This window comes from Mustela putorius, unplaced genomic scaffold, assembly GCF_011764305.1.
Source record: "Mustela putorius furo isolate JIRA1106 unplaced genomic scaffold, ASM1176430v1.1 tig00003962_pilon_pilon_pilon, whole genome shotgun sequence".
NCBI lineage: Eukaryota > Metazoa > Chordata > Mammalia > Carnivora > Mustelidae > Mustela > Mustela putorius.
The window spans coordinates 14,539,673-14,559,976 of record NW_025422106.1 but is presented as its reverse complement, the minus strand read 5'-3'; the positions used below and the strand labels follow the sequence as shown (position 1 = coordinate 14,559,976).

Genomic DNA, 20,304 nt, shown 5'->3' with positions numbered 1-20,304 from the left:
TGAGCCTTGCTTGGTGAAGAGGGGTTCTTGGGGGTCTCTAGCAGGTTCTATCATCTGGAGGTGGTGAACTTTCCTACAGGAATGTGCAAGCTAGTCGGGCACTCAAGGGATTCCATTACCCGGTGCTAGAAGCCCCTCCAGTGCCCCCCTCCCCCCGCCCCGCCACCTCCTGCAAGCCAGTCGTCTCTGGAGGGGAGCTGGCTGGTAGAGGTGACCTCTATGCCTTCTGCTGCCCTTTAGATCTCAGAGAACCTGACTCCCCCCCACTCCCCTTGGACTTCCTCCTGCCACCCACCTTGGCCTGGGCAGAGGGAGGAGACTGCCCTCCCCTTTTCCCCTTCGTGACCAAGAATAAGCACCCCTCCCTTCGCAGGTGATCATGTAGCCATGGGGGGGGTGGTGTTACCGTCACCATGGCAACAGCAGGCAGCCTGTGTCAGCAGGGGGGTGAGGACACCAAACCTGTTCTCTTTGGTTCCTGGTGCAGCCTGTAGGGGATCTGAGATTTCACCTGAACCCTGCCCCTCCCACCCAAGGTTCAGGGCTCTCAGAAACCCCCACGGTGCCCCCCACCACTAAGCCCCACCCCCACCCCTGAACAGCAAGCCCCGGAAGTGCCCCGCTCTCTCCAACGGTGAAAGGAGCCCAGGGGTAAGGCACATGACCCTCCCTCGTCACCTTGACCCCACAGTAATAAACCTGGCCAGTGGGTGCCAGAATGGGCAGAGCACGCTCAGGTCCCAGGGCTGAAACCTCTTCCCTTGGTGTCCGCCCTTCCTCGTGCCTAAAGCCCAGTAAGTGCTGTCAGCCCGTGATTCATAGCAAGGTCATTCCTGGCCAGTCACTGCAGGAGCCATTCCTGGAATTGGCCCCCCCACCCTGGAGGGTGAGCCTGATGGGCAATCCCTCTTGTGGGGTGTGTGTGTTCTAGAGGGCCTCCTCTCCCGCCACAGTTCAGTCCTTCTGTGCTGGGCACAGAAGGCACCGCCCTGGGCAGACGCCATTCTGGAGAAGGCGCTCCCTCTCTAGAGACCCAGCCTGGCTCCTAACACAGCTCTGCCAGAGATGACGGGGTGGGGGGCGACCAGGAGCCCCTTATCCAGAAACAGGGCCCAGCGTCCCTGCCACACAGCCCTGCTTTCATTTACTTCTAATGCCCCTTGGTCACTGCACTGGGCATCCAGTGTGTACTCACACTTCACTGTGACTGGCGAGGCCTCGGAGCGGCTGGTTTTGGTCACCACCTGACTTCTCTGAGCTGCTGGCTCTCAGTACAGACCATGACACACATTCCTCCAATGCCCGCTGCGGGTCCAACATGGGCCTCACTACAGTCCTGTAAGGGCAGTACTACCGCAGAAGCAGACGAGATGCTGAGGCACAGAGAGAGGTTAAGGTGATGTGGGAAACAAAGTTGGAGAAAAATTCTTCAGTTTCCTTACTACTTACAGCCCATTGACGAGTACTTGAAACAGGCAGAATGACATTCCTCTAGTGACTCAAATGCCTTCATGTTGACCCTTTGATAAAGGCAAAAGGCAAAAGGCAATCTTAGGCGGACCCTCCAAGATATTGGGTCTACTTTAAACATACAGAAATTCCTTTGGAAGCTCCTTTTATCTCTAGCCGGCCACCCTAAGATACATGTTAGGATTCCTCCTCTAAGCTTATGGCCCACTGATGTGCATCTGAAGAGTCTCTTGACAGAGGGTTTAATGAACAGTAATAAATGACCTTTTTGTAACAATAGCTAGCCCCCTCTGGATCCTGGAAACGTTGTTTTCAAAATACCTTGGAGGTTTGTCTTGTCCAGAAGCTCTTCCCAACTTGCTAGTATAGAATGGGCCATTCCTCCTGACCCCAGTGCCGCTCTTCCTGCCCACCGGTCCTGTCCCTGTGCTTTAATAAAGCCACCCTTTTGCGCCAAAGACATCTCAAGAATTCTTGGCCGTAGGCTTTGAACCCTAACATCTTTCCTACATCAAGGGGGCCTGTCAGAATTTGGGGTCACTTCTCTGTATCACCTCAGCTCCCCTTGATGACCTGGGGCAGTTCGCAGGAGGACAGATCTTCTGACCAGGGGTAGGGTGGAGTCCACAGCACCCTGTCCCACCCTGTCCCCGCTGGCTGCTCTGTATCCCCGACGGCTCGTCTCTCTGGCCTCCCTCTGGCCCCCTGTTTAGATTTGGCATCTGGATGGGAGCCAGGGGCTAAAAATACTCCCTATGTGTTTAGATGATTCTTGGAAGATAAACTTCCCCATCTTGGCTCTCAGTTTGCACACTTGCTGGCCCTGTTTCCTGTGGCTCTGATCTGACTGTGCATGGGAGGTGCAGTGTTGGGAGGGGTGGAATGGGAAGGTGGGGAGAATAGAAGGGTCTACAGGGGCCCAGAGTCATGGTGAAGCGTGCATGTGGGCACAGGTATGCGGAAAGGCCGCTCTGACACCAAACTCTGAGGGGTACCTAAACAGAGGCCCCATTACGGATAGTGCCCCCATGTGGTATGACCCTAAGACTGTGCGTCTGTGTGGGAAGACAGGAAGCTGGGGGCCTGGGAATCGCCCCCCTGCTCTGGGCCTGTGTATCCATCTACAAAATGGGCTAAGCTTGACCTTTCCATCTAACTGGACCTAGCGGTCTTCAAGCTCCTGCCGATGACCTTGAGAGGAAGGCGGGACCCATCTCTGCGGGTGGGGCACTGCTCCTGCACCTCCAATTACACAGCTAGCAGCTCTGTTTGTTTATCTGAGTAGGGACAAAGGCATTATCTCCTCTGGGGACTGAGGACATGTCCCCGGGCCCAGGCGGGCCTGGGGAGGGGCTTCCTTTGGAGGAGAGCTACAGGACAGGCGAAGTCACAAGCCAGTTCCTTCCTCTGAGCCCTGGCCCCAGCTGAGAATGGACACGTGGAAGGCTCTTCACATTCCGTGTTGGCTGCTCCAAGGCCAGGGAGGATAGGCAGAGGGCCAGGCGACAGGGGCGGGCTAAAGGTACATTTTGATCTTTCAACTAGATTTAGTCTTTCAACAAACACTATTATTTCCTCTGTGACAGGGGCTGAGGATTTGGGTAGAAAAAAACCCAGTCTGTGCTCTTCCCCCAGGACTCCTGGCCAAAGGGCAGACACAGAGGGCACAATACTGCCAACTCTACAAAATATACCCATGGAGCGTGGGCCCCAGGGCCACAGACCTAGATCTGAGTCTTCTTCCACTGCTACGAAAAGCAAGTGAGGAGGCTTTGATAACTTAATTCACCTTCCTGAGCCTCTGTTTTCCTCATCTGTAAAATGGGGATGATGATGGTATTTACTTCACATAAGGACACTGTCACGATGAAACAAGATGCTGGCCGAGAGGATGTATTCCATAATTTGTAGCTATCATGAGGATTCCTTTTATTACAGGGAGTACTGAAGTTTGGGTAGGACCTACAGATGGAGAGAAATTGGCCACTTCCAGGGATGGGGATAGGAAAGAGTAGGGAGGGGTCTGAATCCTGAGGAGTGACGCCCAGATTTGCCTCTGTGATGGGGAGCAGAGGTGAGGTGGGGTAGCAGTCCTGAGGGGCCTGCTTCTCCCCTCAGTGGGACACGCCCCCCAGCACTACGCCCACCTGCGGCTCTGCAGAGCTCACATCCTTGTCTTATTGGATAAGGGTGTAGGGTAGAGTAGGGTTGAGCCTCTGTAGAGCTCCTGCTGCGGAATCCATTTCGCTTTCCTTCCGGCCTTCCTCAGGAGCTGCGATTACCAGGTGTGCCCTCTGATGGGTCCCTTTCTCTATTACTGGCTCTGTCCCTGGCCGTCTGTCCTGTCTGGATTTGCTGCGGGCTCTCCCCAGGATATGATCTGCACCTACCTCGGATTGCCTGATAAATCTGAATTTCAAGGGTACCTGCATGGCTCAGTGGGTGAAGCCTCTGCCTTCCGCTCAGGTCATGATCTCAGGGTCCTGGGATTGAGCCCCACGTTGGGCTCTCTGCTCAGTGGGGAGCCTGCTTCCCTCCACTCTCTCTCTGCCTGCTTCTCTGCCTACTTGTGATCTCTCTGTCAAATAAATAAATAAAATCTTAAAATTTTTTTTTAAAAAACCTGAATTTCAGAGGAAGAATTTTTAAAGTGTATCTCCAAAATTGCATGGGGCTGACTCATACTAAAGCATTACCTATTGTTTATCTGCAGCTGAACTTGACCTCGGTGCTTTGAATTTGTATTTACCATGTGTGGTGGTCCTACTCCCGCCCCACCTATGTCTGGAAGACTGAGGCCGAGAAGGAAGGGTGGACAAAGGGTCAGAGACTGAGCCACCACCATCCCCTCCTGGACCATCCCCCTGTCCTTCCCGCTGGCCGCACCTTCCAGGAACTTACAGCACGCTGGCTGGGGGTTTTCCCTCTGCCTGGTATCGGGTTCCCTGGTGGGAGGGAAACCGGGTACACTTGGGAGCAGGCCCTTCTGCCAGTGGACTTCCTCCTCACAGTTTTCTAAAGACTTAAGAGAGGTCTATGCCAAGGAAATTGATGTGGGAACAAAGCCGAAGAATTTGGTTTCCTTACTATTTACAGCCCATTGACAAGTCCTTCAAACAAGCAGAGTGACATTCACTGATAAGGGCAAAAGGCATCTTAGGCTGACCCTTCAGGATCCTGGGTCTGCTTTAAACATGCCATAATTCCTCTGGAAGCTTCCTTTATCTCTGCCCCGAACCAAGATACCTGTTAGGAATCCTCCTCCAAGCATGTGTCCCACTGATGTCCATCTGAAGGGTCTCCTGATTGTACTGAACAATAAAAAATGAACTTTCCCGACAAAAGCTAGCCCCCTCAAGGTACTAGAAACCTTGTTTCCAAAATACCTTGGAGGTTTATCCCGTCCTGAACCCCCTCCCAACTTGCAAGTATATAATCACCACCCTCTGCAACCCCAGCGCAGCTCTTTCTGCCCACGGATCCCTATGCTTTAACAAAACCATCTTTTTGGACCAAAGACGTCTCAAGACTCTTTCTTGGCCGTCGGCTTTGAACCCTAATATTTTCCTACATCAGTAATCTCATCCCTTTTCCTTGGGTCTCTGCTTGATGCCAGCCTCCCAGCGCTGGAGTGCCAGGATCCCTTCCTGAGCTCAGTCCCACACAACCCCCCACGCCCCCACCCCCCACCATCCCTCCTCTCCCAGCAGACCAGCCACCTCACACAGAAGTGAGCCCTCAGGCAGGATTTGGCTGCAGTCTCCAGGTGAGGTCAGAAGGGGCCCGGTGCCAGGGTTTTATTAACAAAGTGAGGAGAGACTCAAGAGGTGCAGGACCCTGTGGGAGTTGGAATGCTCACTCGAGTCAGAGCCTGGAGTACAGGAAGAGCAGGACCCAGACACCAGCAGGCCGCGGAGATCTTCTTGTCCACCTGCCGCCCTTCCTCCCGTGCCGTTCACCTTGTAATCGCCTGATCTGTTTCACTACCTTCAGCTGTCATTATCTGCATGCACTATTTCACTGAATCCTGACCGTGATCTTCAGGACAAAAGCCCGCACTGGCACCGTCTCTTGGGGACAGCAGGGATTTTCATCTGTTCTGTTGACTGCTTGTGGGGGATGCTGTCCTGCACAGCTCAGAGCCCTAGGGACACCTGGCCCCCTGTGATGAGTGCTGGTGGGGGTGCAGATGCCTTCAGTTGTTGGCCTCTCTGGAGAGAAGGAATTCCCTCACTCAAGGTCACGCTCCTTTCTGCAGCAGCCTCCAACCAGTAACTGATCAGGTTGGAGGTACAGTTAGTCCAGCTCAGGGTGACACCAAGGGATCATTCTAGCTTCCGAGCTCCAGGTGGGGCCAGTCAAGGGGACGACTGGGCCTGTGTGGCAGCGCCATCTCTCTCATCCCAGCCCAACCCTGCTTTGCTCTCTTCCACAGGTGTGGGTCCTAGAGGCATTTTTTTTTAAGATTTTTTAATTTATTCATTTGACACAGAGAGAGAGCTCATATGCAGGCAGTGCAGCCAGCAGAGAGAAGGGGGAAAGCAGGCTCCCAGCTGAGCAGACAGCCCGATGCGGGGGTCGATCACAGGACCCTGAGATCATGACCTAAGCTGAAGACAGAGGCTTAGCTCACTGAGCCATTCAGGTGCCGGAGAGGCACTTGAAAAAAAAAAAAAAGACTTTTATGTATTTATTTGCTGGTGGGGGGCGGTGGGGAGCATCAGCAGGGGGAGGGGCAGAGGGAGAGGGAGAACCAGACTCACTGCTGACTGAGGTGGAGCTCCATCCCAGGATCCTGGGATCATGACCTGATTCAAAGGCAGATGCTTAACTGACTGAGCCACCCAGGCACCCCTTAGAGGCACTTCTTCTTCTTCTTATTTTTTTTTTTAATAAAATTTTTTAAAAGATTTTATTTATTTACTTGACAGACAGAGATCACAAGTAGGCAGAGAGGCAGGCAGAGAGGAAGGGAAGCAGACTTACTGCTGAGCAGGGAGCCCGATGTGGGACTCCGTCCCAGGATTCCAGGATCATGACCTGATTCAAAGGCAGATGCTTAACTGACTGAGCCACCCAGGAGCCCCTTAGGGGCACTTCTTAATAAACACCTTGTGCACTGAACTCTGTCAGCTTCCTGGGGGGCTAACCTGCAGGACTGGGGCGCATCAGTACCCATATAGCCTAGAGCACATAGTAGGCTTTCAATCAGTATGGTCTTGGAAGAATCCTGGGATAGGCATTGCTAGTCCTGACTCCGCACAAATAACACTCCACTAACTGCAGCAAATATTTATTCAGGCAAAACTGTGCAACATGCTTTATGTCTCAATCCTTAAAACAAGCTTCTGAGATGTGTGTTGAAAGTCCTTCCACGGAAGCTTGCAATCAGAAGTCACCTAGCCCGCCAGAGACACACTGTTCCCTCCATCTGGAACACTTGACCCTGGCCCTCCCTACCTGTCTTCTTCTCGTGAGGTTTACACACCAGCCAAAACACCCAGCTTAGAACTGACTCATCTGTGAAGCCCTCCTCAATGTCAGCTCCCCTCCATCTCCCCAACCAAGAACCCCGACCTGACCTGATGGAGGACTGGAGGAGTGCCTCTTGGCCATCCGAGTATGGAAGTGCCACATCTTGGCTGGCCACACAGAGGTGGGGAGTAGATGTTTGCAAGATGAATGAATTTGAAAAAAAAAAAAAAAAAAAAAAAAGATAGCAAAACACTGAATTAGCAGGCACCATTCCAGGGCTGGAACTAAATATTTACCTTGCCCACGGGGCAATCCTGAGAGATAAGCCAGGTTTCTAAGCTCTATTTACGCTGACTTTCCTTCTGTGACTGACACAATCAATCCGGGTTTGTTACAGTTTGAACAGCTGTTTCCACATGCAGGGCCTGGGCGTAGGAGATACTTGATCCTGGGCTTTCACTGTTCCCCGACATAATGCATCCTCCTCAGGGAATCTGTTTTCCAATCCGTGGCCCGAGATGCCTGGGCTCCTCCGTTCCGTGGGCCCGGAGCCGGCACGGTCTCCACAAGGCTGCGGGTCAAACGGGGGCTTCGCTCCCATGCGGATTGTGTGTTCACGTGCAGCCACGGGGTTAAGGGCTGTATCAGGAGCTGCTCGGGGTATGTAGGACGGTCTTGCCCGGGTCTACCGCTTGCGTGGTCTCCTGGGACACAGCTCTCCAGGGAAAGGCACTGGTGTGACGTGCTGGGTCCAAGTAGAGTCGAAAGGGAGGACGTTCAGGACTTGGAAGTTCAGTGTGGGGTTCATCAGTCAGCCTCTGGGATTCACACTGGGGTCTGCCAGAAAGAAAACCTCAGGCCCCAAAGGGAGCCACTTACGTCAAAAGACTAGTGTCAGCAAACCAAGACTGACTACCTAACCTAACTGCAGCTTCAGCGCCCCTGGGATTGTAACCTTTAACCAGTCCGCCAGGAATTTCCTGGTCAGCACTAGGAAATGTACCGATAGACCCTTTCCCTTCCCTTGGAAGAAGGGTGACCTTGCCTGTAACAATGCATTCTTTGCTAATAATTTCCTTTTCTTCTGTTCTCTGCCTTTGAAAACCTTTTCCTTCCCGCAGCTCAGTGGAGCTCTCCTCTACTTGCTAGACATGATGCCGCCCGATTCATGAGTCAATTAAGAAAGCCAGTTAGAACTTGAAAACTTACTCGGTTGAATTCTTGTTACTCAGCAGGTCATAAAAGTCATGGAAGTGGCCCACGAAGCTGGAAGGAGCAATCCCAGCTAAATGTGACGCTTGCTCGTGGGGGGCAGGCAGCTCTGATGTGGGGACACTGGTCTGAAGGCCCAGCGAACAGCTCCCACCTGGTGTCCACTCTGTGAGGGGACATTTGGGGGAGGCAGTGGTGGTATTGTACCAGAAGATCAGGGATTGGAGGTTCCGCCTGGGGAGACATCACGTGACAGCCGAGAGGCTTAGCTTAAGACGTATTTGAGATCCCCTCGGAGGCTGCCTTCGATATGTACCCGGAGCGCGGGGGTAAGAGGAAGATGCCGTGACATCCGGGTCATCACCGGGACTGACCGTCCTTTTACAGAGCGTGAGGCTGCTGTGCGGGGCGGGCACAGTCTGTGTGGGCGGGAGACGCTGCTGTGTGCCATCTGCTGAGAGTTCAAGTTTGGGGAGTGGGCCTGTGATCCAGATGAGGAAGAGGGTTTCCACAAGGAACATCAGTGCAAACAGGGAAACAGAGGAAATGTTTCCTCCGAGCCTCTGCCAGGTGTCGATCACGTGCTGCCACCCCTGGAAAGGTAGTGCTTGGGCAGCGCAGCAGCCCCTGACCTCGACGTCGCTTTTCACATCAGTTTGCATTGACGGTGGTGACTTCCTCCGGGTCCACATTGGGCATGCTTCTCTCTCTCCCTTCCTTCCTCCCTTCTCCTTCCTTTGTTCTCTCTCCATTTCTCTCTTCCTCGCTCTTTCTTTCTGGACATGTATGGATTTCCCTCGCTATCCTGGGGTGCCTGGGTGGCTCAGTCAGTTAAACGTCTGACTCTTGGTTTCCACTCAGGTCGTGATCTCGAGGCTGGGAGATCGAGCCCCATTGTTGGGCTCCGTGCTCAGTGGGGCATCTGCTTGGGGCTCTCTCCCCCTCCGCCCAGCCCCACCTCTAAAACAAAAACCAAAGCAAAAGCCAAACTAAAGCGGAGTATTCCTCTGAAACCTTTCATAAATGGAAGCGGTGTAAAGCGAAACCTTCTGAAAGTTCATGTTACACCGCTGAGCTTTCACTAAAGACCCATATCCGTATGGTAGTGGCTTTTTTCATAAAAGTGAAAATCCTCTTTGGATGTCTTCTGGTTAGCGAAAACAGATACTTATGTAGGTGTTCTGTAAAAGGTTAGTGACGTAACTCCAACTTTCGAAAAGTGGGGGATACGTGTATCAGTTTTGGGTTGAGTTCTAGCATTTCTATTATCACTGAAGAGGACAGAAAATCAAACTTGGGCTCATTAACCCCGGTGGGGAGGCGGGGGTGGGTGTGTGGAGAGGAGGGCAATGGGCTGCGTCTCTGGGACTCAGCACAGCCAGGACTGAATGGAAGGCAGCTGAGGAGTCCGCCTGCTGTGTGACACAGCAGCTACATAGACATGTGGTATTTGGTTTAGAGCCCTGGTTTACAGGCCCAAACACCTGGGTAGAAACGGTTTGGCTCAATTGTTCTCCCTCTCTTCCCAGGAAAAGGTCAGGAAGGAAAAGGCCCCAGCTTATGGGAGGAGGCATTGTCCTCAGTGGATTAAGTAAGCATCATCAGGTAGCCCGGTCTGGCAGGGGGCCAGTGGGGAGCAGGAGAATCTCAGGGCTGCTCTGGCTGGTGGCTGCCTTCCCAAGATCAGCTCATGCAATCCTTGTCTTTCCTACCGTGCCTCTGGAACCATCACATCCCTGTCAAATCCCTGATAAGGTATTTTCCAACACTTCAAAGTCCAGTTTGGAGCTGCAGGCCTTGACCTGACCCAGAGTCCTTTCTCTCTCCCTCCCCAGTCCCACCTCTCCTCCTATGTCCTCCTTCTTCCCTCTGTCCAGCTCCTAAGGTCCCTGGGCCACCAGAAGTGGAGAGAACCAACCTAGAATATCATCTCAGATGAGTCACTTCATGGCTGTTTGCTCCCAGGAGTTTTTCATCTTCCAGAAACAAAGGGAGGAGGCTGTTTTTAGGACACCTACTTCCTCCCCTTATGTAACAATAATATTTCATATTTGCATAAGTGATATCAGTTGTAAAAGGGTTTCATGTTCACTTTTTTTTTTATTTATTTACTTAAGTAATCTCTACATCTAATGTGGGGCTTGAACTCATGAACCCAAGATCAAGAGTCAGGTGCTCTTCTGAGCTACCCAGGCTCCCTATCACTTTCTCTTTCAGTGCTTACCACAACACTGTAATGTCGTCAGACCCTCATCTCTTGTCAAAGAAGCCCACGGGGGTTGTTCAGAGAGCTGGGTTGGTGAGCATGGGGAGACGTGAGGAGAGTGGTGTGCCTGAAAGGGCATGAAAGCTCCACAGCCTTTCCTGCATACCTTGCCCAATGCATCTAGCCATTTCTGAGCTGTATATTTGCGTAGTCAGTTACTTAAAAAAAAAAAAAAAGGCGGCCAAGGGGTGGGTCTTCACCATCTTGCCAGAGGTTGCTAAGTGGTAGATCACAGACTCCAGCTGAGGCAGCAGTGAGGTGGTATAGAAGCAGCCAGATAAATCTGGGTTTGAATTCAGCTCAGAAACGTTCCATCTGTGTGACACTTTGGACGAGAGACTTAATTTTATTGAGTCTCAGTTTCCTCAACCATAAGAAGGGGTGATATTGCATCCCTCATGTGGTGGGCGTTTAATAATGAACAAGATGTGCACAGCATGGGATCTGGTCAATGGTGGATAGCCACTGAATGTCTAAGTGCCCCTTGAACGCGTCTTCCGCTTCCAAGTGCAGGCCTATCCTTCGTGCCCTACAACAGGTGCTCAGAACACGCTTGATGGATGAGCAATAAACTCCTCTTCCCCACCCCTCCCAGAAGGTGAGGATGTTTATTCAGAGTTCCAAGCACAGGGAGCTCTGCAAACAAGGAGTGGCAGCAGCAACTTTCTCCAGCTGACACAGTGGAAGGTCACAGGCCCTGGGGCTGGCTTCCTGTAGCTGGCCAGCCCCAGGGGCTCCAAGCTGCCTGTTACCTGTGGTAGGGAAGGAGGCAGGCACTCACTCTCTCTAGTTGTTGGCTCTCTTTTCTTCCCTCCCCAGATGTCCTGAGGATAACAAAATAGCTTCAGAAAGGTCCATCCTGAGGCCAGTGATTTCCAGCAGACCAAATGAGAATTTCTCCTGTGTCTTGGGACAATCCTCTGGGACTTCCTCAGGCCCTGCAGGACAACTTCCTATATGCTTAGAGGTCAAAGGGTGCTTTAATGCACATCTGATCCCTCAAAGGTTGTTCAAGCAGCACCCCATCTCCCACCCTCACTTCAATCCGAGCAACTCCAACTCATCTGCTCGAGCCACCAGTCCTTCAGAGCAAATGGAGTTGGAAGGGTCCAGTCCCAATGTGGTTTCAAACTAAAAGCTGGAGACCACTGACTTAATGCAACCCCTTCATTATTCACGAAGGGGACTGAGGTGCAGAGGAGACAAGTGATCTGCTCAAGGTCATACAATTCTTCAAGGAGCATTAAAAACACTACGGACTAGATCTCTAGTCCATTGCTTTCTGTGGTGGCAGCTAAGATGACTGCCCTGAACTTGAGGCTACAGCAGCCTCTGACAACCATAGGCATCTCCTGATGCATTCCCGGAGGCTCTCTGCTGATCACCAATATGGAAGTTCCTGCCCCTCTATTCGACCTACAATCCCAGTGAACACTAGGGTTCAGCCATTAATAGCGGAGGATCCTGCTGTAGAGAACTAAAGAAGCCTGCCTCCGTGATTCCCCAAAGCTTTAGATGCCCCAACAGCTCACTCTCCTTTCTGGGCCTCCTTTCCTCCATTCTCTGGGCCACACTCTCTCCCACTTGCCTTCTTCCTTTCCAAAGCCCTTCCAAGTTTTTCTACCATCTCCTGCCCGACTCTTTTTTTCTTTTTCCTCCACTTACTTTGATTTTATTGGAGCACTTTCAGCCCAGCACCCTTCTGCATTCCTCTTGGGCTCATGGTAAGGTTCAAAGTCTATTATCAACAGAAATTTCAGCAAATGGGGATTGTGTGTATGAAAAAGAGAAAGTTAAATGACAGCAAACAAAAACTTGTTGACAATAAAATGGTCTAGATGTACTGTGCACTTATGGAAACCACAAGAAGGGGCATCTGGGTGGTTTAGTCATCATTAAGCGTCTGCCTTCAGCTCAGGTCATGGTCTAGGTCGAGCCCCGCATCCAACTCCCTGTTCAGCGGGGAGCCTGCTTCTCCCTCTGCCTACCGCTCTACCTGCTTCTGCTCTAATAATAAATAAATTTAAAAACTTAGAAAAAAACGTATAAAATATGTTGCAACCATACGAAAATACTTGGCAACGTGAAACACTTCTTAGAATGGGCCTGACCTTTGAAGACCTTCACAACATGGTTTCTGCCTGCTTGTTACCTTCCACCATATTCTTCATGCACTTTCAGCTCATTCCAAACAGGGCTACACAACTCTGCTCCTTTGCCTGCTTAGATTGCCAGACTCTTCTGCACGCTTCTGATAAAGTCCTGATCTTGCTTCATGGCACAGCTCACTCCCCTCTCCCATTTGGCTTTCCCTAAGTACTTTGTCAACAGCCTACTATCTAAGTGCCCTCAGCCAGCACCTCATCAAAGACAATTATATCTAGAGAGCTTTGGTTAATTACTACCACTGCTCCTTGCATGTGTGCATATGCATATCATCATTCCCTAATTAGACTGAATCATTACTCCTTTCCTGGAGCAGTGGTTTCCATAAATGACCAACCTGAAGACCAGTGTGAACTGGCTGTAAAATATTTGCCCTTAGGAACTGATTAAAATGCAGATTCTTGGACTGCACGGAAGATCTCATAAATCTGAGTGCAGACGTACAGAATACAGGTTTAACATGACAGTGATGGATGGGGACCCTGGAATCAACACTTGTAACAAGCTCCTAGTTGATTTTTTAAAAAAATTTTTAAAAGATTTACTTATTTATTTGACAAAGAGAGACCACAAGTAGGCAGAGAGGCAGGCGGGGGGCAGGGGGCAGCAGGCTCCCTGCTGAGCGGAGAGAGAGCCTGACTCGGGGGCTTGATCCCAGGACCCTGAGATCATGACCTGAGCTGAAGACAGAGGCTTCAGCTCAGCCACCCAGGTACCCCAAGCTCCTGGTTGATTTTGATGATCCTGACAAATTGCCAGGTTGGGAACTGCTGCCCCAGAGAGCCTGGCACAGAGCTCTGTACCTAGAATGTGCTTCCATGTCGTAAGCTACATGCCTCTGGACAGGGAATGAACTTGATCATAACATTACGCTTGTATTATACTTCTGTTCTGTTTCCCTAAATGAGGAAAGAATAGTTATTTGAGTACTTAATAAGTGTCAATTCTGTGCCTATTTAGATCCATAATCTACTCCTTATAGTAACCTTCTGAAGTAAAATGGTGTTCCCTAGGTATGAGAATCTGAGCATCTAAAGGACTTTTCAGTGCACAGAGGTTGAACTAGCTGAGCTACAACCTGACTTTTGATTTAATGGGCTCTAAGTCCATAACCTCTCCATTTGCCAGAGGGCATAGACTGGTGGCTTGTATCTAGTTTGCAGATAGGCTTTATGTGAACACTACAATGTTTAAAAATTTTTAAAAAAATTTTAACATTTCTAAATTGGGTATTTTGTATTAAAATCTGGGTTATTGATTTCTCTTTAGGGGTTAAAAAAGAAGATATGGTATCACGGGGGCCCACCTTCCTGCAAGGCAACAATCAAATGGAACTTTCCAATGGATGTGTGCCCTAGAACCCACCATAGTCCCTAATACTCCCCATTCTCATCCATGGCTGAACCTGTTTCTCTTATACTTTGTTCTGAAACCAAGGCCTTACAGGCCTTGGAGTTTGCAATTCTTGCACTCTTATTTACGGTCTTGCTTTTCATTGCTCAGGAAGTTTGGCAAACCTAAAGACATCCTCTTTTTATTTGTACTGTCTTGCATGAGTTTCTGATCATAGGGGTGGGTGTGTGCACTTCTGACTTTGTGATGTCAATACTAAGGAACCTGCTGGTACATCGTCATGGAAACTAGGATCCTCTGTTCCCTAAGCTACACATTCTGGTTCTGGACTAGTAAAATCCTATATGCAACCCTTAAAATAGTTGGGACGAAATGTGGCAATTCGTCAATTTTCTTCAATTCAACTATGTCTACAATTACGAAAGGAGCCCACAGGAAGCAAAGCCACCAAGTGATAGGGAGATTGCATGTAGAAATGCTACCCTCAGCCAGAGAGGCTGGGAGGCCAAACACCTCCCAATTTATTAAGGGCCATGCAGAAGCTAGAAACAAAATGCTTACCCATCTCCACAGGCTGGTTCATTTCAAGGTTGTCCTGTAGGGTACCTGGGTGGCTCAGTGGGTTAAGCATCTGCCTTCAGCTCAAGTCATGATCCCAGGGTTCTGGGATCGAGTCCTGAAACAGGGGTCCCTGCTCAGGTCTGCTTCTCCCTCTCCCTCTCCCTCTGCTTCTCTGTCAAGTAAATAAATAAAATATTTTTTAAAAGATTGTCATTTAAAGAGCCAGAGACACAGACTACGCTTTAGGAGCTGTGATTGATTGACTGATTGATTGATTTTTTAAGAGACATTTGTTTGGGGGGGTGGTGAGCACAGAGGGAGAGTGAAAGGGAGAAGATGACTCCCTGCTGAGCAGAGAGCCTGAAGACATGGGGCTCAATCCCAGGACCCCGAGATCATGACCTGAGCCGAAGGCAGACTCTTAACTGAGCCACCCAGGAGCCCTATTTTCGATGACTTTCTGGATTCTTTTTTTTCCTTTCCTTAAACAAGCTACCTCTGCTGATGATTCAACATGTTTCATTCTATTACATTTTTAATGTGTATTCCTGTTTTTGAGAATTTGATCAAAGAGCTATTAAATTCTTTTAGTATTAGAATAGCAAGAGTAAAAAAAACCTCTTGCCAAAACATGATTGAATTTCACAGGGTAAGAGTCCACGTTCATTGAGCATTTACCAAGGAACTCACAGACTTTTATATACTTCATTTACTTTAAGATAAGGCTGAGAGGTAGGCATTCTATTTTTAAAGATAAACAAAGAGGGACTAAGGGTGAAGGACCCAGGGCCAACTGCTTCCTTGGTGACCTCCCAAAGAGACAACCCAGCGATATCCCTGGTTTCACAGCGCCCCCTAGAAAGCCAGGATAATTTGAGGCATTATTCAATGGTAAGTCTACCTCTTCACCTTATCTCTTGAAGATTTTCAAGAAAACTACTGTTAAGATCTCCTTCATCAGGTCTCCCTTCACCACTAGATCTCATACACACCCTCTTCCCCCACACCAGTGCCTTTCAAACAATGTCCTAATTAGGGATGTGAGCACCTGGTCACAGCAGGGATCTTGTTCTACCTTCAATGGTTTCCATTCTTGGCTCTTTCAGAGATGGAGAATCCACTCTATTGTCAGGTAGGTATTATTCAAGTAGGAGAATTAAACAGGGTTACAGAGAGAAAGACTGAAAAATCTGACTTTTCCGGTGTTTACTTGTATAGAGGAAAAACAGCACAAAGATGCATCCACAGTATTTAATTTGTTTGGATAATAGTTACAGATAAACAGGTACACTCCATATACAATTACCAATACTTTTTTATACAGTTCATATTTCAGTACATCAACACTATTTTATTTACACTCTATTTATGTACATTAACATCTTTCTAAAGTCAGTGCATTGTCAACAAGTTTTATACAGTAATTTACAAGGTGAATGTAGTTAATAGTTAATAAATTTTCTGCTAGTCATGAATTAAAAAATTAATTACAACCAATATAACAAACACAGATCAAACAACATTAGTAGATTGTGCTACCTGCTTAAATAAAACATCTGTAAGGAAATTATTTTAAATCTTCCACTTTTTCATGGGACTTGTCCAGGTAGAAATGGACAGATTTTTATATACTGAAATCATGAACTATAAAGCCTGCATTTTGTCTGACTTCATCATATTTACCATTTAGGCCATTTCCTCTTACTTGTAATTACAGTCTTTTTCTGAATAGGGGTTCAACTTACATATCCATTTAAAACAACCTTTCCAAATGCTCTGAGAAGAACTGGATAATAACCGGCCTCAGATATCAGAACACAAATGCTCAATTACATTGGTACCTACTATCTGTGAGGAAGGGAAGTTAATGAAATCTGACTATTAATGAGAGTCACTTCCAAGGTCCAGATGAATGAAAAAAGACTGGGGAAAAGGGTAAATATTTACTTCATATATATTTAAAAACAACACAGGGGAAAAAATGATGCTTAAAATAAATAACATTTATACTTTTGTTCCAGTTTTGAATTATCAGAGAAAAAAAAATTAAGCGAGCAAAGAAACATAACTTTTGATGACCACTACGGTGAAATTATTAAAAGAAAGAAAAAAAAGACACACACACACACACAGAAGGACAATACAAACAAAATAAAAGCTTGCTTCCTAAACCCACCAATTAAATTAAAAATATACACTATCAGTGCCTGGGATGAGTTTTGTTTTTTTAAGTTTAATATGATGGGGCAAAATACCCCCTATTCAAGTTAATTTATAGCCCTTACAGCCATCAAATATGAACATGTTTTAAAAAGTTCATTTGCATGTATTCTTTCTTTAAAGTGCAAAACAAAGAAAAAAGAACAAACAGCCCCTAGTTGTAAAACACCATCTACCTTTGATGTCACTTTCCTTCTCAGAAGCTCTTGTGCAATGTGGGCATGAGAGATGGTGCAAATATTGGCACAACTACTCTACCGCGCTTCAGCATGGGTGGGGGTCCATTTCTGAGGATACTTTAAGTGTCCTCAAGGTAAGACACCTCTAAATGCAGGGCTACTTTAGCTGGGTTTCCCAGGATGCTTTTTCTCCCCTACAGGGTCTCTGACCACGGCCCTGGGTAGAAGGCACACAGCTCTTAAGAGAGTCTCCCTTCCGAACTGACCACTTCTATATGCCTCTGCCACGAATGACTGGTTGTGTCTCAAACACGAACACAGCAACAGAAACGAAAAGCAAGAAAGGCATAGAAAGAGGAGGGGAAATAGTTTAAAAAAATAAATAGAAAAACATTGTGTCCGTGCCAGAAGAATCCTTTGCACACCTTCTAATCTTGCTTTCTCCATCTTGTCAATATAATGGAATAAAACTTCAGGAAAAAGGAGGTAGCATATCATGTCGTCCCCAGACAACACTGCAATTTTTTGTCTGACTTTGACTCCAAGGAAATTCTTAGCATTTTGTTATGGTTATTGGTAAACTCTACACTCACTACATGTTTGTTTATATCTGGACAAGCACAATTTAGTTCTTATTTGGTCCCAGGTGGCTGGTGCCAAACCCTTTTGTTTACAGGCTAATGGTGGGCTCTGCCTGAAAAGTTCTCTACCAGAGAGCTTGTGTGAGACACTTCCAAACCAAAGTATTACTACTGTTATGTTAACTGCTATTTTAATTAGGATTTTTATTTTGTGCTTCAGGGTCACAGGATAAAATAACTACATTTAGCTTGCCTTTCAGCGACGCTTCTGCCAAATGTCAGCTTCAGGGCGCCGTCTCCCTCCCCACCAGCCTGTCTAGCAGCCAGAGCAGCAGCTCTACTGTAACACACAGTACTTTTTGTAATCGGACTCAAAGTCTTCATCCATGCTGCTCGTGTCTGCCATCTTTTTGCCATCGATCTTTGGCAGAAATTGTGCATAGTCTATGCCCTGCTGCTCATAGAAAAGGATGTAGGCAGAGTCGGTGTCAATTTCATCAGGGTGAAGCTCCTGAAGGGGCAAGAAAAGCCTTTAATAAAAAAGCCGTCCCTATGCAGGCTCTTAATCCTAGCTAGGGAAGGGAGCACCAACCCTCTTTAATTACTAAGCCAGACTGCTTCCAATCAATTTGATATTGTGGCTGCCTGACACTGGCCCTAACATAAGTCCTATTATTCTCAATGTTTGCTTTGGGGAAAATATTATGACCATTGACAAAAGAATAACAAAAACCCATCACATCCTAATAGCTCAAAAGATAAGAACTTTTTCTCATTAACCAATACCTTCTTTTTCCTCACCATTCATGTTTTCATTCTCTACTCTGCACATCACTTTTGCTCCTTTAATACTGAAGGCACGTATATACTGACTCTAACTAGATTTATTTCCTGTTTGGGACAAAGTCCATTATTTAAACAAATGTCCCCTAGATCTGTTGACATTTCTGCTTCTTTTATTCAAAGACTGGGGATATTTACCTTACAGCTGCTGTCATTATAACAGTACCACTTGCTGTTTGGGTTTTTGGCATAAGTGACATAATGGCCCCCGCCCAGAATTCCTGAATGGCACTGCAAGAGAGAAGAAAGCAGACATATGTTAGTAGTTAACAGCAGTCTGGCCAGGGCGTGGTACCAGAACCCAATCAGGAAAACACCAATCACTTAAGTGATTAAGAAAAATGTTTTGGAATCACCTACCATTTTCTAAAAACAAAATAGAAGAGTCAAAATTTAAAAGCTCCAAATCCTACCATATTATAGTTGTAACTATTTTTTGAAAGGCAAAAATTCCTTAAGTGTACATAACCGTGAATGTCTTGAACCCGTGACTCCAATTATGATTACGTGATTATCCCCTGCTAACTTTGTCTATCACCAAGTTCAATGCCTAGCCAATAAGCAGGCCCTGAAAAAAATGACTGATGAAGGAAGATGAGTGAACCACAGAGAAATGCCAATCATTCTGCAAACCATGTAACACACCACTTACCGAAATTGCATACAGATTATAAATAGGCTTCACATGAACATCTTCTCTTTGGTCATCAGTGCTGTCTTCTTCACTGTGGTTTTCAAGCTGACCATTGCTGTAGCCATTGCCACATGCCTCATGCTCATAAAGAAATCCATTGGCCAGAGCTACTTCATGGTCCTGAGGGGTGACCAGCTCAGTCTGGCTGCCCCCCAGCATGTGCCCTCGGCTCAAGGCATCAGCCAGCTCACAAACTTGTCCAGCCCCATTCTCTTTGCTGGCATCCAAGTTCTCCTTACTACTTGACAGTTTATTTTTGCTGCCGATCTGGGGTAACCGGAGCCTCCCTTTGCTCCTCCCTAAAGTCCTAGGGCTACTGTTAGGGCTGCTATTTTTGCTGGAGGGACAGCTAGTTCCGCTTTTTCTTGTTGAAGAAGGTGAACCTGTGAAAAGAAGAGAAGGAAAAGATTCATAAATCCAAATGTCACAAGTTTAACCAGCCACCAAATGCTAATTTTGAAGCCAACTTCACAAGTGTACACATAAAGGCAAATACAGGGGTGCTCTGACCAGCTACTTTTTATTCCTATTATGTAGTCAGTAAGTTACATTCTTGTCTTCCTCAGGCCAAGCTCCCACAGGCAGCATGTAAAGTACCATGTAGGGACTTAAAAAGAGCAGAGAGATAAAAATGAAAGATGTACACGAGACTAATAAAACACTGTTTATCAACTATACTAGATTTAAAATAAAATAAATAAAATAAAATAAAATAAAGACAAACAGTAGAAAGATTAACAGGTCAGATTCAGGTCAAAACAGACAAGGAGACTAAGACATAGTACAAATACATATCCTCCTTCGTTACATTAGATTAAAGAACATGATCACCAATTATTAAGCACCTCCTATTGCTAGGCACAGTACTGGGAACTCTCTCTACTATCTCCACCTCTCACAACAATCTCATAAGTTAGTGGGTCTCAAACTTTTTGGTCACAGCCTCCCTCACCTCCTTATATACTCTCAAAAATTGCTGAAGACCTGTAGAACTTTTGTTTATGTGGGTTATATCTATCAGTATTAATCATATTAGAAACGAAAACTGAGGAATTAAAAAATATAATACATAAGCACATATTTCACTAATGTATCATCACATATCATGGTGGCTCTGACTCGACTACACATTTGGGGAACAAAAGCTGAAAAGGTGAATACTGACTCAGTAGTTTTTATGACAATCATTCTGCTCTTCCAGGCCCTCTAGGGGTTCCCAGACTACACCGTGAGAACCTTTGCTGTAGGAACAAGGATGACAACTATCATTCATGATCACCAGAG

General features: G+C 47.4%; 1 protein-coding gene across 3 annotated transcripts in view; it reads right to left on the bottom strand.

The window, feature by feature from the left end:
- Positions 1-15,740: 15,740 nt before the first annotated feature.
- The window catches only part of USP32 (ubiquitin specific peptidase 32), a 238,765-nt gene continuing 234,201 nt past the window's right edge, over positions 15,741-20,304 (bottom strand). For all 3 annotated transcript variants that reach the window (XM_045070181.1, XM_045070182.1, XM_004747234.3), the window contains exons 32-34: positions 18,979-19,403; positions 18,465-18,557; positions 15,741-17,994 (exon numbers count right to left, since the gene is read on the bottom strand). In XM_045070181.1, coding sequence (XP_044926116.1) covers positions 17,821-17,994; positions 18,465-18,557; positions 18,979-19,403 — 692 coding nt within the window. In that variant the 3' untranslated portion in view covers positions 15,741-17,820. The remainder of the gene's footprint in view (positions 17,995-18,464; positions 18,558-18,978; positions 19,404-20,304) is intronic.